The following is an 18,612-nucleotide window of genomic DNA, read 5'->3' as shown; positions in this document are numbered from 1 at the left end:
TCTTGCTGTCTCCAATTTCCTATAGAATTTGTCTAAAAAATTGAAATATTCATGGAAATAGAATGCTTGTCAAAGCAATAAAAACAAGTCAATCCCAACATTCCTGAGGGAATCTAGAATTCCCATTTACTGGGAGCCAGTGGATTTCTAAGTTTCCCGTGTCAACTGGAGAACTGGGAGACAGGAGACGGACTCAGAGCAGCGTGTCTTTGTGTGCAGAGAAAAGGGGACCTCAGAGGGAGGTATAGGGAGGGAAGGGAGGAATGAGAAATGGTGACATGTCAGACAGAGCAGATATAGACGGAAGGAGCCTGACGGACAGCGTCCTGCCTACTACTGAGGGCTCTCCCTCTGTCCAGTCAAGCAGCTGTTACCTGGAGATTTCCGTTCTTGGAGTCTTGCTAAGACTGAGGCAGATGACTTTAAACAACAGCTCTTATTTTTTACTTAGTGCCTGCATGTCAGTCACTGTGTTAAGAAGTTTACACTTGAGCCTCAGAATAACCCATGATAGGTAATGCTCTCAGCCCCGTCTGCAGATGAGATAGAGAGGTTACTAACTGGCCAGAGTTCTCAGAGCTGTGATATGGCGCAGCCAGGATTTGACCCCTGCACCCTTATCCCCTCTGCTTTTTAGCGGCTCAGGTAGGAGAGGTAAATGGGCAAAACCGCTTTCTCTGTATGACCTCCAGGTTCTCTAGAGTGACATTCTCAGAGATGTGAGGCAAATCTGTACAAGTCAGTCTTAAAGAATTTACCAGTTATTAAGACAGGATTTTTCCTTTTGAATATTATTTTTAATATGCTGGGTTTCCTTCCCTTCTCTTTACATTGTTTTCTTAGATTCTAGCTTGGGGCTTAAGAAATATGAAAAACTACCAGATGGCTTCTGTCACCTCCCCGAGTCTCATTGTGGAGTGTGGAGGGGAAAGGGTAGAATCAGTGGTGATCAAAAACCTGAAGAAGACGCCCAACTTCCCAAGTTCTGTTCTCTTCATGAAAGTGGTACTGTATCAAGACTCCGTAATAGTTCATGTCTGTTGAATAGCTGAATTGTACTTGAAAATGAATATATACAAATCACACACATATTTTATATAAATATATATATATATATATATATTTCCAAAGTCTGTAGTTTATATATTTCCAGTCTGACAACACATAGAAAACCCTGTCTTGCAGACAGCTTGTCAGTGACTTTTCCCCCTTAGATTCTCACACTGTAGTGATGGTTTCTTAAAGCTTCAAACAACCCCAGTGACACAGAAGTATCTATGAGCAATACTAATGTATTTCTCCAATAAACTTTCCATCTAGTCAGCTCTCTGTAACAGGCTCTTGGTCAATCCCCTGAGAGCAGAATATTAACCCCCAGGCCCTGCAGGTGTACGTGGACCAGAACCCTCTGGATAGTGACTGGCTGGCTGGGGAAGGGCAGCTGCGGGGTGATGGGGCCATGTCCTAAGAGCCCATGACTGTGCCCTGCCTCCAGGTGTCCCTGGGATGGTGCCACTTTGTTCCATCAAAGTTACCCTCTGGTTATTAGAAGGGCAGCAGCCTCAGATCTGGTTCACAGTCCTCCATCATAGACCCTATAACACTTTGGAGCAAGAAGAGGTTACTCCGTCTTTCCATTTTTAAAGCAGTTAAATCCTTAACTTTTTAAAAAGAAAAAAAATCTTTATTTTTTACTCTACTATACAAAGCGTTAAGAGATAAAGGCATTTCTTCAGTTTAATGGGGTGGAAGGTCCAGAACCTTCCCATTTCTTTCCCCACCCCAGTCGGGGCCTCCAGCACACCACTCTTGAACTGTAGGGTCTTGGAGCTTACCTTCTCCAATTACAGATGAGGCAGCTGAGGCCTGGAGAAGGGAACCGCCTTATGCAAGTTCCGTAGTGAGTGCCAGGCCCCGCGTGTTGTGCTGCAGTGACTCTGTCGAGATTGCAGCAGTAGCTACACAGAGCTCGGTGCTGGCTGCATTCACACTCCCTGCATTAAGTCTCCAATCCTGCACGGCAGGCATTTTCACCTCTCATGCGTGCTTTGGAGGAAACGGAGATGTTAAGTGATTTACAGAAGGGGACACAGCTAGCAAGTGGGTGGCCAGAGTCTGGACTTAAGGTCCCTCCAACTTCAAAGCCAATACTTTTCCCCTTGCGATGCTACAGATGATCGCCACTTGGAAGCTCCGAGCCAGAATCCCAGAGTGATCCCTGGGCCACTCCACCCATCCTTGTTCCGTCCCCAGCCCCTTCCCCACCTCCCAAGCTCTAGCCTGGAATCTAGCCTCAGTCAGCAGAGCTGAGGAAAGCCACTCAGTTGATCCCAGCTTCTACTCCTGTGTGAAGACGAAGGTGGAAATCATCTGAACCACGCACCAGGCAGACCCGAGACCAGCCCGTGATTCCCCAATCAGACAATGTCACCAAGGCTACCAAATTCCATATAGAGGAACCAGGAGGCATGGAGGAGGAATGAGCATCCCATGTTGGCACTGAACTTCCGGGGCTGAAAGACTCCCAAGCCACAGTTATCTCCCGTGAAGGTTCAGTTTTATCTCGATCTAAATTTTAACTAATTCTAACTAAATGCTGACTTCACATCCTGTTACAGAGCAGAGCCAGGTGCTAAGGTACAGTGCTAAGCACTTCACATATATTAATTCAACACCCCTACTCTTATTAAGGAGATCACTGGGACAGAGGAGAGTTCCCTAAGATCATGCAGCTGTCGGTGGCAGAGCCAGGGTTTGATCCCGGCTCGGAGCTCAGGCCCTTCAGCTCCAGTCTGCTTGCCTGGCATGTACATTACTGAACTGCTCGCTGTGGGTCCCAGGGGCGACACCAAATGGGCAGAAAGAGCCTGGGTTGGTCCCTTTGGGGGAGTTAATTGGCAAAGTTGCCCTTGTGAGGTCTTAAACAGAAAAGTGACACCTACCTCTGTGACCCCCAGTTCTTGCCCAAGGAGGAATTGTACATGCCTCCGCTGGTGATCAAGGTCATCGACCACCGGCAGTTTGGGCGCAAGCCCGTTGTGGGCCAGTGCACCATTGACCGCCTGGACCGCTTTCGCTGCGACCCTTATGCAGGAAAGGAGGACATCGTGCCACAGCTAAAAGGTAAATGCAAGTCTCTAAATAGCATCTTGGGACTTTTCATGTTGAGTTGATTTAATCTTTACAAATTCTCAAAGTAAGTACTCATTGTCCAGATTTTGCAGATGAGGAAACAGTTTGATTCACAGCACGCTATGTAACTTTCCCAAGGTAATATAGTTAGTAAGTGGCAGAGCTACCCTTGAATCCTGGCCTTGTTTGAGGGGGCCCAATGCTCAAGCTATTACTTTCTGAATTGTCCTGCTCCTGGATGAACATTCTTTTTTGTATCATCCAGCAGAGAAGGCAAGACAATGGGTGATTGAAGTTTGCTGTGATAAGTTTTTTTTAAAATAAATGTATTTATTTATTTACTTTTGGCTGCGCTGGGTCTTCATTGCTGCGCGTGGGCTTTCTGTAGTTGCAGCGAGCGGGGGCTACTCTTCGTTGCGGTGCGTGGGCTTCTCATTGCAGTGGCTTCTCTTGTTGCAGAGCACGGGCTCTAGGCGTGTGCGGGCTTCAGTAGTTGTGGCACGCGGGCTCAGTAGTTGTGGCTTGCGGGCTCTAGAACGCAGGCTCAGTAGTTGTGCGCACGGGCTTAGTTGCTCTGCGGCATGTGGGATCTTCCCGGACCAGGGATCGAACCTGTGTCCCCTGCATTGGCAGGCTGATCCTTAACCACTGCGCCACCAGGGAAGTCCTGTGATAAATATTTTGATGGGGAAATACAGGGGCCCCTCCATAAGCACTGAAGGAGTGGGGGATTTTTATTTTAAATTGCTTTCCATCTATTGTCCTGCCTCATTAATGCATCACAACATTGTTGTGATATAATTTGAAAAATATGATTTCATTGTTATCTATCGAAGAAAAAATAACACCTGCTTGAGTTTAAATTCCTGGCCTTGGGTCACATAATTAATAAGTGATAGAGCAGGGTATAATACTTACTTTTGAGTTCTATACTAAATAATAACTAATGAATAGCATTTTGCTCTTGTTTATTCAAGAATTACTTGTTTTTTAATTTACCATGTGTCAGAGACTGTTAGGGGCTGGGGACTGGGTTCCGTCCGTGAACAAGATCCCAGAGCCCCTAGGCTCACGAGATTAAGCCCAGTGGAGAATTGACACCCATTCATCTGATCGTTGGTAGCCTCCAAACTGAAACAGATGTCTTCTATTTGAGAGCTGTTCTGCTAACCAGTTCTGTTTAATCTTCCATAAGGTTTGGTATTGATTTTACAGAACCTCTGAAGCTCATCTGCTATGTGGGTCTGAGCATCCTGTATCCCTGATTCAGAGAAGAGAGAAAAAAATTCACAGTCACACTTGAGCAAAACCCTACATGTGTTTATCCATACATTTCCCATGCAAAGCATTTTTGTGCTGAGTTGATGGTGCCTAAAACAGCAACATTTTTATAACATCAAGGATTAATGTAACTGCAGGCATGATACTTTGTAGTTAGTGTGAAGCGAGGTCAAGGCTTCAGAAAGCCCCTGAAAAGGAAAATCCTTAAGGTGTATGGGGAGCAGTGTTCCCAAGGCCAGAATCTGTTATTTTAGATCAATCTGATAGTTTCTTAAAACCAAACAGGTCAAGGCTTCAGAAAGCCCCTGAAAAGGAAAATCCTTAAGGTGTATGGGGAGCAGTGTTCCCAAGGCCAGAGTCTGTTATTTTAGATCAATCTGATAGTTTCTTAAAACCAAACTGAGGTAAGAGTTGAGGAATGTACTTGGTTGGCCTAATGTTGGAAGCACACAGAATAACTTTCCTCCTGTCCCCGAGGCTTTGTTTACATGAGGATTGTAAAGTGCAGAAATGATAATATAGGAAGGAACTTGCATGCAGTTGTGTTCCGGCATGCCTGCCCACCTGGCTGTCCCTCTGTGTTGCTGCAGTTGTCGGGAGTTGGAGGGGAGCTATCTTGGCAGCCTAGAGACTTCTGATAGATCTGGAGGTGCCACCTAGCAACAGCATAGCAACTGGCATATCATAGATGCTTAATAAATGTCAGTCTCCTCTGCTTCCCCAGTGTTCCCCTGATCATTTCTCTGACATTTACTAAGGGCCTACTTTGCTCTGGGCTCTGGTATGATGGTTAAAACACAAGCTTTGGGGTCAGACAGACCTAGATTACTTACTTTCACTTGTGATTAATTGTTTAACTGGAAGCAAATGACTTGCTTTCTCTTAGCCTCAGTTTGCTTGTTTTTTAACCTCTGTAATGGGTATAATGCCACATATGCGCATATTCTACAGGATTTTTTGAGGGGTTAAATGAGATCATGTATGTAAACAGGTTAGCCCACTGCCTGGCACATGGTAGGTGCCTAAAACATGTGTTTTCCCTCCTTTATGTCCTATACATCAAATGCTGGGTTAAACACAAAGTTCTTTTGGCTTGGCAGAGTTTGTTCTGTCTGAGTTCTGCCCTCCTGTTGAATGTCTGGCTGCCTGATGCCTTCTTCCATAAAGGGTAGCTGCACCTCTCATCCCACCCCACCCCAGGCTGAGGCTTCAGCACCCCCTTCAGCTGAACCAAACCTGGTGAGCCCAGGGGCTGCTCCTGAGCCCTTGCTCTAACCTCAACATCCAGAGCCACAAATATTCTGGGAATTATTTAAAGCCAGGATGTGTGCCTTTTCCCTCCATGTACACTGTGAGAACCAAGCTGAATGAGCCACTGCAACTGCAGCCCTGAAATGTGCAACTATTCACCCTGCTTTACCTTTCTGTGTCTTAGAACAGATTCCATGAAAAGGAAGCTCCTTTGGTGTAGCTCCCCCCAGTCCCCACTGCCCCGACCTCACTCCTACATCCTCTAAAGACAGGTGTTGACACAATTCTTTTTTCAGTATTTCCTGTGTACAGGATTGGGCTAATTGTCTAAGATAAAAGAAAAAAATGGGCGATAAAATTCCCCTTAAAAGTGTCTAAAACCGTATCATATTTTGGGAAAAGCAATGAATTGGGTTATTTTTCTACATTCAGACGTGGTCTTCTCCATTTAGTAAGTCTCATCCAGGAGCAAACTCTACCTTCCACTGTGTGGCTCTTGAACTTGAACTTGGAGTAGAATGTTCACCGCTATATTTTTGTTAAGTATCTTAGATTATGAAATTGTCTTGCAGCCTCCTTTTTGTCTGCCCCACCCTGTCGGGATGTCGTCGTTGAAATAGAAGACACCAAACCATTACTGGCGTCAAAGGTAGGCTTCAGAACTGATCATTGGATGATGTCAGTTTTATCTTCCAGGCATCTAAGCATTAGGTGAATTCAGTCAAACAACCATTCAGTGCAACTAAAATAAAATAACAAACCAGCTTATCACGGTAAAAAACCTGAATCTTACACTCATCAGTAGCTACGGTTACATTGTGTAGACTCATGTCCTCTACCCTCAGTCACCCAGGATACTTAAAATATACTGAGACCCGTGCTCCACTCTCCATGAGGGAGAGGGATCTAGACAACACTAAATTTTAAAATCTCCCCAAGTGATTCTAATGTGTAGGCAGGTCTGAGGACCTTTAGTGTGGACAGTCGGAGTGATATCATTTGCAAGAAAGAGAAATTTCAGGAGCAGATACACAGCAGCACAACATTCAGAAGAGGGATACACGTAGCACATCAGTTTTTTTCCCCTACATGAAACAGAAGTATCATGGATTTTTAATGACCCTATTTGTCAGTGTGTGGGATATCCCCGACTTTTATATTCACTGTGGTTTTCCAAATCAAGAAATTGGTGGAAATGCTCACTCAGGACCCTATGTTAAAACCATTCCAGCCAGTTCGACAAGAAGGAGAGGGAAAAAGTTCCCAGCCCAGAAAAAAGAAAACATCAAATATCTCCTCGTTTCTGTTGGCATTCACGATGGACTTTCACAGCATGTTTTAATGTGCAAACTGGCCGAAAAGTGCACTTTAATGTGTTATGTCCATAAACAGTGCCTTTAAAGAAATCCACTTTCTTCCCACTGCATTAAACTCACCAACAATTGGACCATACTAAATGTGGGCTCTACAGCCAGCATTGTGTAGCAGTGTGTTTGATTCTATTCCCTGAGAATCCTCCACAGTCAGAAATGACAATATCAAATGTGCAAAACCAGTGTTCACTTTATAAACAACCCCAAATATTCCCAATAAAACAGTAGTAGCCTAGGACGAAGCTAAGTATAATATACTTAAGATCTTTTATGTACATTTTCACAACTCTGGAAAAAGCCAGTTTAATATCCTGCTCTGTAATCAGCCTCCAGCTTTCCTGCCTCCTATCGTTAATCAGCTTTTCTTTGGGCCTTCTGTATACTCAGTAGCCCCAGGTATGGAGGCTCAAGAAGAAGAATAAAGCCAGTCTATGCCCCAATCTCATTCATTTCTTAACAGTAGTTAACAGATGAGGCGACTGTAGGGACACATTGTGAAAGCTGAGTTTACATCATATTTTAAGTTGCAACTTAGCAGGACTGAGGAAGGTAGTATCAGTCATTCTCATGTACTATAAATAACTTCCACTCAGCTGCTCTCCTAACACCTACTGGAGGTATACTGTGTGGATAAGAAAGGCTATTTGGAATTGCCTCTAAAAATCTGATACCACCTATTCTTTGGGGAATATAGCACTCATCTATGCAAAGTAAAATGAGCAAAGTTGAGCTTTGGAAGAGCCAATGACAAGCTTGCTGATGTCCTGGATTACATATACATGTAATATACGTGCATGCATGTGATATACATGCATGCATGCATTATATATGCATGCATGTGATATGCGTGTGTTACATGTACATGTGTGTGTACATGAATACCTATTACCACTAACTCAATTCAAGCCTTTTATTGGTAAATTGAGGGAATGGGTCAACACTGTGCTGTTGACGGGAGCTGTAGAATGTGGCTTCAGGTGACAGTTTCGGGCTCACAGAAACTCACACCACTACCCTGTGGTGACCCTGGGAGCTCTTAACAGATGGGCTCAGCACCACCCCAAGTAAAGCAGGAAATAAGCACTGGGGACAAATTGCTAAGTGCTAGCCAGATAACACAGACGTTCCTACATGGCCATTTCAACAATTACCTTCCAATTCCAGTGCTTAAGCAGTATGTCAACAGCACTCAGCAAAATGGCTTCTCCAACGACAGTGCATGTACGTATGATAAGAAAATGCATGAAGCTGCCTGGGGCTGCGGGGACCTCGGTCTAAAGACTTGAACTCTCCTTTCAGATTCTTTCTAGATTTTGGAGTGAAAGACGATCTTTAAACAAATGTGATTATTTTAAGCTTCAGGGGAGAATCTTCTGTGCCCTTTGGATATAATGAAGCAAGTTACTCTAGCTGCTTCAGCTACTTTGCCACGTGAACTAATGAGCAGCGGACATGAATAAATTCTCCCATGTTAATCCTAGATTTTAACATCAGTAATCTGTTCTGAATAACGCTTTTTCAATCATGAACTATTCATTTCTTTGAAATGATTTCAAATAGCTGAGAACAGATGTAAATAAACAGACTCTAAAAATATGAATTCAGGAACCATTCAGAATGTGAAAACACTTTTGGCATCAAGTTCCTCTCTCCAAAATCTCAATTCAGCTGTGATGATTTAACTTTTAATCTCGCTTTGACATGAATCTAATAGAAAGAATTGTTATATCTATCTGTCTCTCTGCCTCTCTTGGCATTTCTGTGTGCTGAACAAAAGTCGATGCGGCAAATGCCGAGGGGCACTTGCAGAAGCCCCGTGGCCGCCCAGCACTCCCTGCAGGAAGTGCCTGTAGTGAGGAGTCGCTGTCCCCCCACAGTGGAAATGAACTTGAAGTTAGGAGGTAGCAATTCTTCAAACTGCCCGTAAGGGTGAGCTTGGCTGATGTTCCAGCAGGTACCAAGAGAAAAGTCAAGCCCCAGCATCCTAGCTGTCCATTCTCTCATCTCCTGGTGGATTCTCCATGCAGAAACTCAAATGGGAGGGTTTGGCCAATGAGAGACTTGACATCCATTTATGGATGGATATGTATTTGGTGCTTTATCGTCGGCATGGGGAAAGATCAAGAAAAGATACTTACATGATGGTGCTGCAGTCATGTTGGACATAAACATCTTGGGACAGGAGTTTTTGAAGGAATGAGAATTAGGCCAAGTTGGGGATATACTTTAGAAGCTAACTGGAATAAAAGGTTTGGGGCAGGAAGATGAGCAACTGTATTCATTCCCACCTCCACCCCACCCCACTTCCTTTGTGATCACTATGCTGGCGGACAGATTGATTGTCTAACTCTATTAAAACATGGGACATGGGTGGCTACCTCCAAGCCTTTTATTTTAATACTGTTTGTAACTCTTTTGCACATTTCAGAGAAGAAACCAATAAAGTGTGTTTAATTATGAGATCATCTTGAATTGAATAATCCATCAAAATGTTGATAATATAAGGCATGGACGGACAATAACGTCTCCTTTTCTCTTTCTCATTGAACCTAATGCCCATGGGGTCTCCATCTCTGTGTGACCTGTACATGGTTTGTCCTCTTCCTGCCATATATATGTGATGGGCAGCTAACAGAAAAGGTAACTATTATACACATTTTGCTAGACTTAAGATTCATGTATTTTCTGCCTGTAGCTGATACGTAAATAAATAAATAAATAATTTTTTAAATCCAGGGTTGGGTTACTGATCCATAAAGCGGAAATAACTGTAAGGTGTATGTATAAACATATATATACCATATACAAATAAGAAATAGCTTTTCTTGAGTGTTCCTTCTTCCTTTCTCCCAGATGGAAGAGGAGGCTGTGTTGCTGGTGACACACTATTTTGGGCAAGCTCACTCTTCCTAGGTAGATTAAGCCATGGGTGGGTCCGATGGGATCTATTCTTGTTATAAATCTGAGTGGAATTGATAGTAGCCTTCGATAAACTACAGCCTTCTACAGTTTGAGAATGTTGCACAAGTGATTCTAAATGCTGTCCCTTCTGCCCAATCAAAGAACCACCGGATTCTGAACTCTGGCTGCACGACGTTACCTGGGGAACTTTTGAAAGCATCCTGTATGCCAGGTCTCACCCCACGCTGATTGAATTAGAATCTCCAAGAATAGGTTGGGAGCCACTGGTCTAAACAAACCATGATGCCTCCCTACTCTTGCTTCACATTTTATAATTTTCAAAGCTCCTTCTCCTAATGATGTTATTTGATGTCGAGAACAACTCTATGAGAGACTTCCCTGATGGTCCACTGGTTAAGACTCTACGCTCCCAATGCAGGGGGCATGGGTTCAATCCCTGGTCGGGGATCTTGGGGAACTAAGATCATCCCGCATGCCACACAGCGTGGCCAAAGAACAAAACAAAACAAAACAGTCCTATGAGATGGATGGGGACAGGTAGTGTTATTATCCTAGTCAGTGGATGAAGAAAATGATGCTCAGAGATGTTAAACAACGTACCTGATGTGGTGTGGCTTGTAACATAAGGGTATGGCTTGTAACGTAAAGGATGGAACTTGAACTAGAACCAGTTTTACCCACTCTTAGCTTAGTGAGCTTTGTTTTGCAACGCATTGCTGGCTAAAAGGGCTAAGGAAATGAAACAGTGGAAAACACATACTGGAGGATGAAATAGCAAACACATACTGAAGGTTTTCTTTTAATTTATCTGCATATGTAAATATCAAGTCAAGGGGATAAAAGAGTAAAAACAGACAAATGAATAGATTGTATCCATAGAATGTAAGAAAATCATCTAGTGTAGCTGTGGCCATTAAAGCCAAACACATTTCATTGGCCAATCATCATTTCACCTCCAGCTTCTGGGTAGAAGAATCCTGAATACTTTGGTGCATGTAAACAAGAGTCATATAATCTCGCCTCTTTTAGGTTCAGAAGTACCTGTTTCTCTTGTCTATTACATATGAGTTTTCTTGCAATGATTGGAAATCCAGGGCATCACTAAAGATTTTTCCATTTTCATGTGTCTTTCTTTAGGAGGAAGAAGTTATTGACTGGTGGAGTAAATATTATGCTTCCACAGGGGAACATGAAAAATGTGGACAATATATTCAGAAAGGCTATCCCAAACTCCAGGTACCTGGGCCTATGCTACTGTGGGTGGGGGACTGACGTGCGTTAAAACTGGCCACAGGCGGAGCTGAGTGAAAGACTGAAAGGTCCACTGGTGGGTGCTGAGGCTGAGGGGCCAGGAGCACCTCTGGCCTCCTGGGGAGCCCGCTTGTGATGGATTTTGGCTTTGCCAAGATTCCCGGGGCTTGAGGACAGCTGTTGGTTTATGGTTATGTGACTGCCACTTTAGGGCTTGGGGACATCTGGCCGAAGGTTGGGAATGGGTTGGCACCGCACTAATTAGGCCAACAATTGTCCAGTTTGACCAAGGGAGACCTTCAAAGTCATGGTGCTCTTGCAAAAAAGCATGAAATGTCAACATGCTTTATTCTGTCCTCTAAACAAGCATCAGTTTCACTAGCTGAGAAGTTGATTCTTTTACATGTATGCCGTGTACAATCACAACGGTGTGTCTAGGAGGAAGACAAGCTATTGGACTAGGCCGGTCTGGCTTTGGATGATCCTTCTGTTAATGGTTTGGGTTTTCCAGTTCTTTATTCATTTTTTCAGAATGTGGAAAAATCTTTCTTTCATGTGATTGTCATAACATCTCAATGCAGCTTGAGAAACACCAGCATGTAAAGAACGGCTTATTTAGAGAAATAAACTAGTCTGGCAGATCAGCCCCACAGTCCATCCTCCTTCCCTCCCTCTTTCCTTCCTTCCTTCCTCCTCCTCCTCTTCTAGCTTTTTATTGAGGTATAATTTACATACAATAAAGTAATCCATTCAGTGAGTTGTGATAATTGTATATACACCTACATAAACCAAAACAAGGCAAAGAACATTTCCATCACCCCAGAAAACTCCTTTGTACCCCTTTCCATTCAATTTCTCACAACCTTCCAACCCTCTTAGAGACAACTGATTTGATTTCATCATCGTAGATCGGTTTTGCCTTTTTTTATACTTCAAATAAGTGGACTCATACAATACATATTTGCGTGTGTGTGGCTTCTTTAGCCCAACACAGTAGTTTTCAGGTCCATCATATTGTCTTGTGCATCAGTAGTTTGCCCCTTTTAATTGCTGAGTCATATTCCATTGTATGGATATACCACAACTTGTTTATCCATTCTCCTGATGATGAAGCTGCTATGGACATTCTAATACCATGTGGACATGTTTTCATGTCTCTTGGATGAATACCTAGGAATACAACTTCTGCATCATAGAGTAGCTGGATATTTAACTTCATAAGAAACTGCCAGACACTTTTCCAAAGTGGTCATATCATCCTGCACTCCAGCCAGCAATGTGAGAGTTCTGGTGCTCCATCCGCATCTCATGCCCATTTGGTATTGTCAGTCTTTTTGATTTTGGATTCCACCTGTATTTTAATGAGAAATTAAGAATCTGTTGATGGTTTGCAGATATATGACTGTGAACTAGAGGATGTAATGGAATTTGAGGGCCTGACAGACTTCTCAGATACTTTCAAGCTGTATCGAGGCAAATCAGATGAGAATGAAGATCCTTCTGTGGTAGGAGAGTTTAAGGTGAGTAAAATGTGCGTGTCTGTCCTGTTTAAAATCCATCTTTATTTTCTTTATAGACCTAGGATAAAGGACAACCAATCTCTGGGTCAGGAACATATCCTCTGACATCTGAAGGATGCTAGAAAATGCTAACGAGGAAGAGGACAGTGGGGTCGGGGGCAGAACACTCAAAGCCATTCTCCGTATCTTTCTCCCTGCTGATGCCAACCAGCCTTGAATCCTGTAGAGTCAGCCTCTCTAAGCTCTAGTTCCCACCCTCACACACACACACACACACACACACACACACACACACGTCCCCCACCCCCTCCCAGGCTTTCAGCAGGACCAGTGCAGCACTTTCCCAATCCATTGTCCTTGCACCCTTCTCATCCACACTCTAGTCCACCCTCCACGCAACCAAATCTGATCGTGTTTCTCGACCGCTTAAAGACATCGCTTGAGTTTCCACCGGGTCAAGTCTCAACTCCTTCCGAGGGTTGGGCTGGCCTTTCACAAGCTTCTTGTCTCTCCTGACACTGCACCCTCTCCAAGCCCCAAACACACCCTGTCCTCTCACAACTTGGAGCTTTGGGACAAGTTCTTCTTCATTCCCTGGATGCCCTTCCTTCCCTGTCTGTGGTCTGACAGACTCCTACTCATTCTTTTAAGCGCCAGCTCCGATGTTACATTCTTTGTGAAGTGTTCCCTGGTTGCTCCTGGCAGGGTGACTCACTCCTACCCCAGGCTCCCTGGGTCCCTGCTGCTACTAAAGTACCTTTCACATTGTAAGTATCTGCTTTCACAACTTCCCCTCGCTCCAACCACAGTTGGCAAATCCGTGGCAGATGTGCTGTTACTTCCTAATCCTTTCCAATAGCAGACATTGCTAATCGATCAGACCATTTTACCCTACATGTGGTTTCAAAATCCTTCTCATTATAGCTTTCCACCAAGCCATCAAAGATAGCACGAGAGTCAAACCTATTTAACACCCCTGAGCCAGACTGGATTCCTTGAGTTCATTTTTTGGCCCCCAGTACCTGGCACATGGTAGGTGCTTACATCATGCTGCTTTACTGAGTGAAAGTAGCTGGAACTAAGACCCACGTGTTCTGAATCCAACTTTAGTGCTTTCTCTTGTACATAAGCTGGTTTCAAGATAAAATATAAGGCCTCTCAAGCTGGCCTGATGGCTCACTCATTCAGAAACTGCTTATTGTGTCCCTGCTTCATGCCCAGCCCTGTGTTAGGTCCTGGAGATGGAGTGATAAACAAGAAATATTTCCCTCCCTCAGGAAGCTCACAGTCTAGTGACGAATATAGACAATAAATAGACAGTGACGACGCAGAGGTCAGTGCTGCCATAGGGGTGAGTGTGGGGTCAGAAGAGAGTGTTAGGAAACCTATCCAACCCAGGGGCAATCAGGGAGGTTTCCTGGAAGAAGTGACACTTTTCAGCTGAGACTTGAGGGATGAACGGGAGTTTGCCTGGGAGTGGATGGAAGGAAGGTTTACAGGGGTGATGCAGAAAAAAAGGGGAATCACCCTTTATACTTTATTGGGTTTAAAAAATAATCATTTTTATTCCTATCTTCAAAAAATGTGCAGAATTTCACTCCTCATCACCTCCTTTGCCAGCATACTGGTCCAGGCCACCTCCATGTCTTGCCTAGGTTTTTGCCAGGCCTCCCTCCCTCTGCCCTGCCCTTTCTTCTCCCCTGTGATCTATTAAGTAATTACTTTATCATCACTCACTTTCCCCACTGGAAACTTGCAAAGCACACCATAGCTATTTTTTTCACAAAAGGCAGCCCTTCATCCCCCAATCCCACAGCCCCTGTGGCTGCTCCCAGTGTCCTGGGGGAAAGGACACTGCCCCAAGCCCTCTGACCTGATCGCCCAAGGTCCTGCGAGTACATCTGTGTATCTCTCTCCTAGGGCTCCTTCAGAATCTACCCCCTGTCGGATGACCCCAGCGTGCCGGCCCCTCCCCGGCAGTTTCGGGAACTACCTGACAGTGTCCCACAGGAATGCACGGTTAGGATTTACATTGTTCGAGGCTTAGAGCTCCAGCCCCAGGACAACAATGGCCTGGTAAGAGTTTGGGCGTGGAGCCTTCTCCTATAGCAACATAATATCAGTCATCAGCCACAGTAATTGTCATGTTCTTTCTTAACTGGGCTCTGTTATCTCACAAGGGGAAAGATACTCTATCAAAACAATCTGTTCAGGAGGATTGTCCCAGTGGGGATTTATCTCAGAGCTTGAAGGGGCTTTGGAGCCTCTGGGTGACCTCGGAGGAGAATTGCTTTGTCACTGCTCCCGGCCACTGCCTCTCCTCCAAAGGTGCGCTGGCTGCATGGCGCCAAGAGGGAGCATTGCCCAGACCTGGTCTGAGGCTACCCCTTCTCATCAGGGGGGGAGCGGGTGTAGAGTCACACCTGAGTCTGTCCCAGACACTGCCTTGAAATGGCACCCCATGGTGACATAACCTGCTGTCTGTTTTGTCCCCACAGTGTGACCCTTATATAAAAATAACACTGGGCAAAAAAGTAATGGAAGATCGAGACCACTACATCGCCAACACTCTCAACCCGGTGTTCGGCAGGTAAGGGGCATTTCCTAACGCTTTTCTGTGGTTCTTTTCTTCTTGGCCTCTGTGCTAAGGATGCAGTGGGTGCTAGGCTCTGCTCTAGGCCCGGAAGCTGTGAAACTATGTCTGTGAACTATTCAAATATCCGAGTCGGTGGGGCAGGTAATAAATACGTAAATGCACAAATACAAGAAATTTGTGGAAGTGAAAAGTACCGTGAAGAAAACTAAACCAAGTCTGAGAGATTTGCTGTAAGACCTGGAGGGGCGGGGGGCGGGTAATGAGGCCCAGGAGTCCGGAGGGTTTGTGGCTTCTAGACAAGAAGGGTAGGCAGTGACATGTGTTGTGACAGGTGGTTCTCACTCCCCGATCCTGCTGAGCTCTCTTTTCTGGGATGCTTTGACTCCACCACTTTGAGCCAGTATATGTGTTACTGACTCAGTTACCAAAACTGAGAAGGCAGCAGAAAGTGATGGGGTCAGATGTCCTGCTCCCTGTCTTCTGTTCCCGAAGATTTTCTTTATGGCTGTGTTCGGTCTTCATTGCAGCACGTGGGCTTTCTCTAGTTGCAGCGAGTGGGGGCTACTCTTTGTTGTGGTGGGCGGGCTTCTCATTGCAGTGGCTTCTCGCTGTGGAGCATGGGCTCTAGGCACGTGGGCTTCAGTAGTTGTGGCTCATGGGCTCCAGAGTACAGCCTCAGTAGTTGTGGCACGCGGGCTCAGTAGTTGTGGCACGCGGGCTCAGTAGTTGTGGCTCGCGGGCTCTAGGGCGCAGGCTCAGTAGTTGTGGTGCACGGGCTCAGTAGTTGTGGCTCGCGGGCTCTAGAGCGCAGGGTCCGTAGTTGTGGTGCGCGGGCTCAGTAGTTGTGGCTCGCGGGCTCTAGGGCACAGCCTAGTAGTTGTGGCGCACAGGCTTAGTTGCTCCACGGCATGTGGGATCTTCCTGGACCAAGGCACGAACCCGTGTCCCCTGCATTGGCAGGCAGATTCTTAACCACTGCGGGCTCAGTAGTTGTGGCTCGCGGGCTCTAGGGCACAGCCTAGTAGTTGTGGCGCACAGGCTTAGTTGCTCCACGGCATGTGGGATCTTCCTGGACCAAGGCACGAACCCGTGTCCCCTGCATTGGCAGGCAGATTCTTAACCACTGCGCCACCAGGGAAGTCCCCCAAAGATTCTTGAAATAGCATTACAGTCTTCATCATTGCCATTTTACATCTGTTCTGGACTGTTACACTGATCTCATCAGAACCTTCTGAAGGGTAAGGTGCACCCAAGTGACCTCTAAAGAGGACCGGATTTTTTCAGCTATAAACTACTTCCACATTTTATAATAGCTACTATTTGCTGAGCTTTTACTGTGGATGTGCACTATGTCGAGGCCTTCATAGAGAACATCTCAAAAATCTCACCACTCTGAGGGGCTACCCTCACCTGACAACAGAGGAAACGGAGGCACGGAGGGAGTCAGCACCAACTCACTCCACTGCTGAGCAGCAGAGCCGACACTCACGCCCACGCCACCCGAATGCAGCGTCTGCACGGCCCCCACCATCTGATTTTCACCTCAGTGTCAAACCCGGCAGCTGACAGGGCAGGGAGAAACGGCCCCGCTTTGCAGGTGACAGAAACAGGGCACCAGAGCTGTGTCCACGGAGCTGGTGCACCGGGCAGCCAAGACTTAGGTAGAAATTCCTGACCAAGCCCCAGGCTTTTCCAGCACCCTTGGTAATGTTTCATATTCCGGGCCAAGCCATCACCTGTAGAAAAATGTTCTTTGCACAAAACATTTGTAAAAATAGTGTTATTTTCCCCTAGAACCCTGCCGAGAAGGAGAACACTTTGTTCTTATTTGACGTGTGCCTGTATTTTAATTTCTGGCTTTACTATCCTTGCCCATCCGCTTCTTCTCTACTCGCGTTTGTTGGTGGGTGCCCTTATGCAATCCTTCCCTCTCTTGTGTGTACGTGCGTGTGCACGCGCGCACATGCACACCCTCTTTGCTGCACACCCCGGGGCCGCGTGCCAGGGCCAGGCAGTGGAAGTAATCCTCTGGCAGGGCAATATGATTGTTTTCCTTTTCTTCCCCTGATCCAGCCCTGAGGTCTAGACAGGAAAAGGCACGCAGGGCAGGAAGGAGGGCTCCATGCGAGGGAGGCAGGGAAGCAGGGAAAGCCAGCTTTAACGGGAGAAAGGCGGCCCTGGCTGAATCCCTCATCTCGGAAGAGACAAGCACAAGCTTAATTAAGTGGCAGGAAAAGTCTAGCTTGGAGCCACCCCGTTAGGAAGTGATGCCGTCAGCCTCCACACGACCAATCGCCATCTGGTGAACGTGCAGACATCGCCCCGCCCAGCAGGGTGGAGCCAGGGAGACGCGGCTCTGCAACCCTTCCCACGGCTGCGGTCCCTGGCCTCAGTCTTCTCCAGGGTGACGTTCTTCTCAGCGGAGACCCTCAGGGATTCCGTGAAAGGAATTCAGGAAGGAGCAACCTTTCCTACGTGCTCGGCCACTGTTCAGCATTGTTAGCCCATAACATTCAGTGGGATGTCAGTCTGCCAGAAGATGTTAATTGTGTTCTAAGGAAAGACGTATTCCTTCATCAAACCAAGAGGCTTGGGTTAAAAAGATAACTGCAGGACTTCTCAGAACCTTCAGTTTGCCCAGAGGAACACCAGAAGTGGTTCTCAAACTTATTTGAGCAAAGAATTCTTTTTCTCAAGGGACACATATTACCTGTCCCTTGGAATCCAGTAATGGAATTTGGGGGCTCGTGTGGATATGGTGCTTCAGGTGTGGCCATGACTCCAGCACCTTCTATCCTGGGCCGCCTTCCTCCTGCAGGACCCCGCCTGGCTGCAGCAGTCTGGAGAAGTCACTGAGATGTATCTAGGAGATACCCTAGAAGCTTGTCTCCAGAGCCCCACTGACACATACCCTTCTGTTCAAGAGATTAATACTCCTGGCTCTTTGGGCAAGAACCGGTCCACACACCACAGTGACAGGAGGAGGAGTGGAGGCACAGTGAGAGAGGAGAGATGCAAGAGGCCTCTCACAGTTTTCTGTCCACAAAGTTTATTGAGCACCTACTATGGGACTCACCCCTCTGTGTGCAGATACAGAACCAAACCCCACCCATCTGGAGCTTATGCTGTACAGTTATCACCGTCTCGGAACTGGCGCCATATTGCTCACCTACCACAGAAATTACTGTTTGATTATCGTTCTCTCAGAAGTGTTTGCATTTTATTTTATTTATTTATTTATTTTTTCGGTACGTGGGCCTCTCACTGTTGTGGCCTCTCCCGTTGC

The 18,612-nt window shown here is 45.9% G+C and overlaps 1 protein-coding gene across 3 annotated transcripts in view; it reads left to right on the top strand.

Moving 5' to 3' along the window:
- The window catches only part of MYOF (myoferlin), a 160,139-nt gene that overhangs the window by 118,457 nt on the left and 23,070 nt on the right, over positions 1–18,612 (top strand). The window contains exons 36-44 of one of the 3 annotated variants that reach the window (XM_007107116.4): positions 844–1,005; positions 2,958–3,123; positions 6,237–6,313; positions 8,202–8,258; positions 9,666–9,677; positions 11,097–11,195; positions 12,605–12,730; positions 14,651–14,806; positions 15,229–15,320. In XM_007107116.4, coding sequence (XP_007107178.2) covers positions 844–1,005; positions 2,958–3,123; positions 6,237–6,313; positions 8,202–8,258; positions 9,666–9,677; positions 11,097–11,195; positions 12,605–12,730; positions 14,651–14,806; positions 15,229–15,320 — 947 coding nt within the window. The remainder of the gene's footprint in view (positions 1–843; positions 1,006–2,957; positions 3,124–6,236; positions 6,314–8,201; positions 8,259–9,665; positions 9,678–11,096; positions 11,196–12,604; positions 12,731–14,650; positions 14,807–15,228; positions 15,321–18,612) is intronic. The other 2 variants (XM_007107117.4, XM_055081062.1) reach the window with 2 other exon arrangements.

Source organism: Physeter macrocephalus, chromosome 20, assembly GCF_002837175.3.
Source record: "Physeter macrocephalus isolate SW-GA chromosome 20, ASM283717v5, whole genome shotgun sequence".
Taxonomy (NCBI): domain Eukaryota; kingdom Metazoa; phylum Chordata; class Mammalia; order Artiodactyla; family Physeteridae; genus Physeter; species Physeter macrocephalus.
This window is presented reverse-complemented; position numbering and strand designations above follow the sequence as displayed.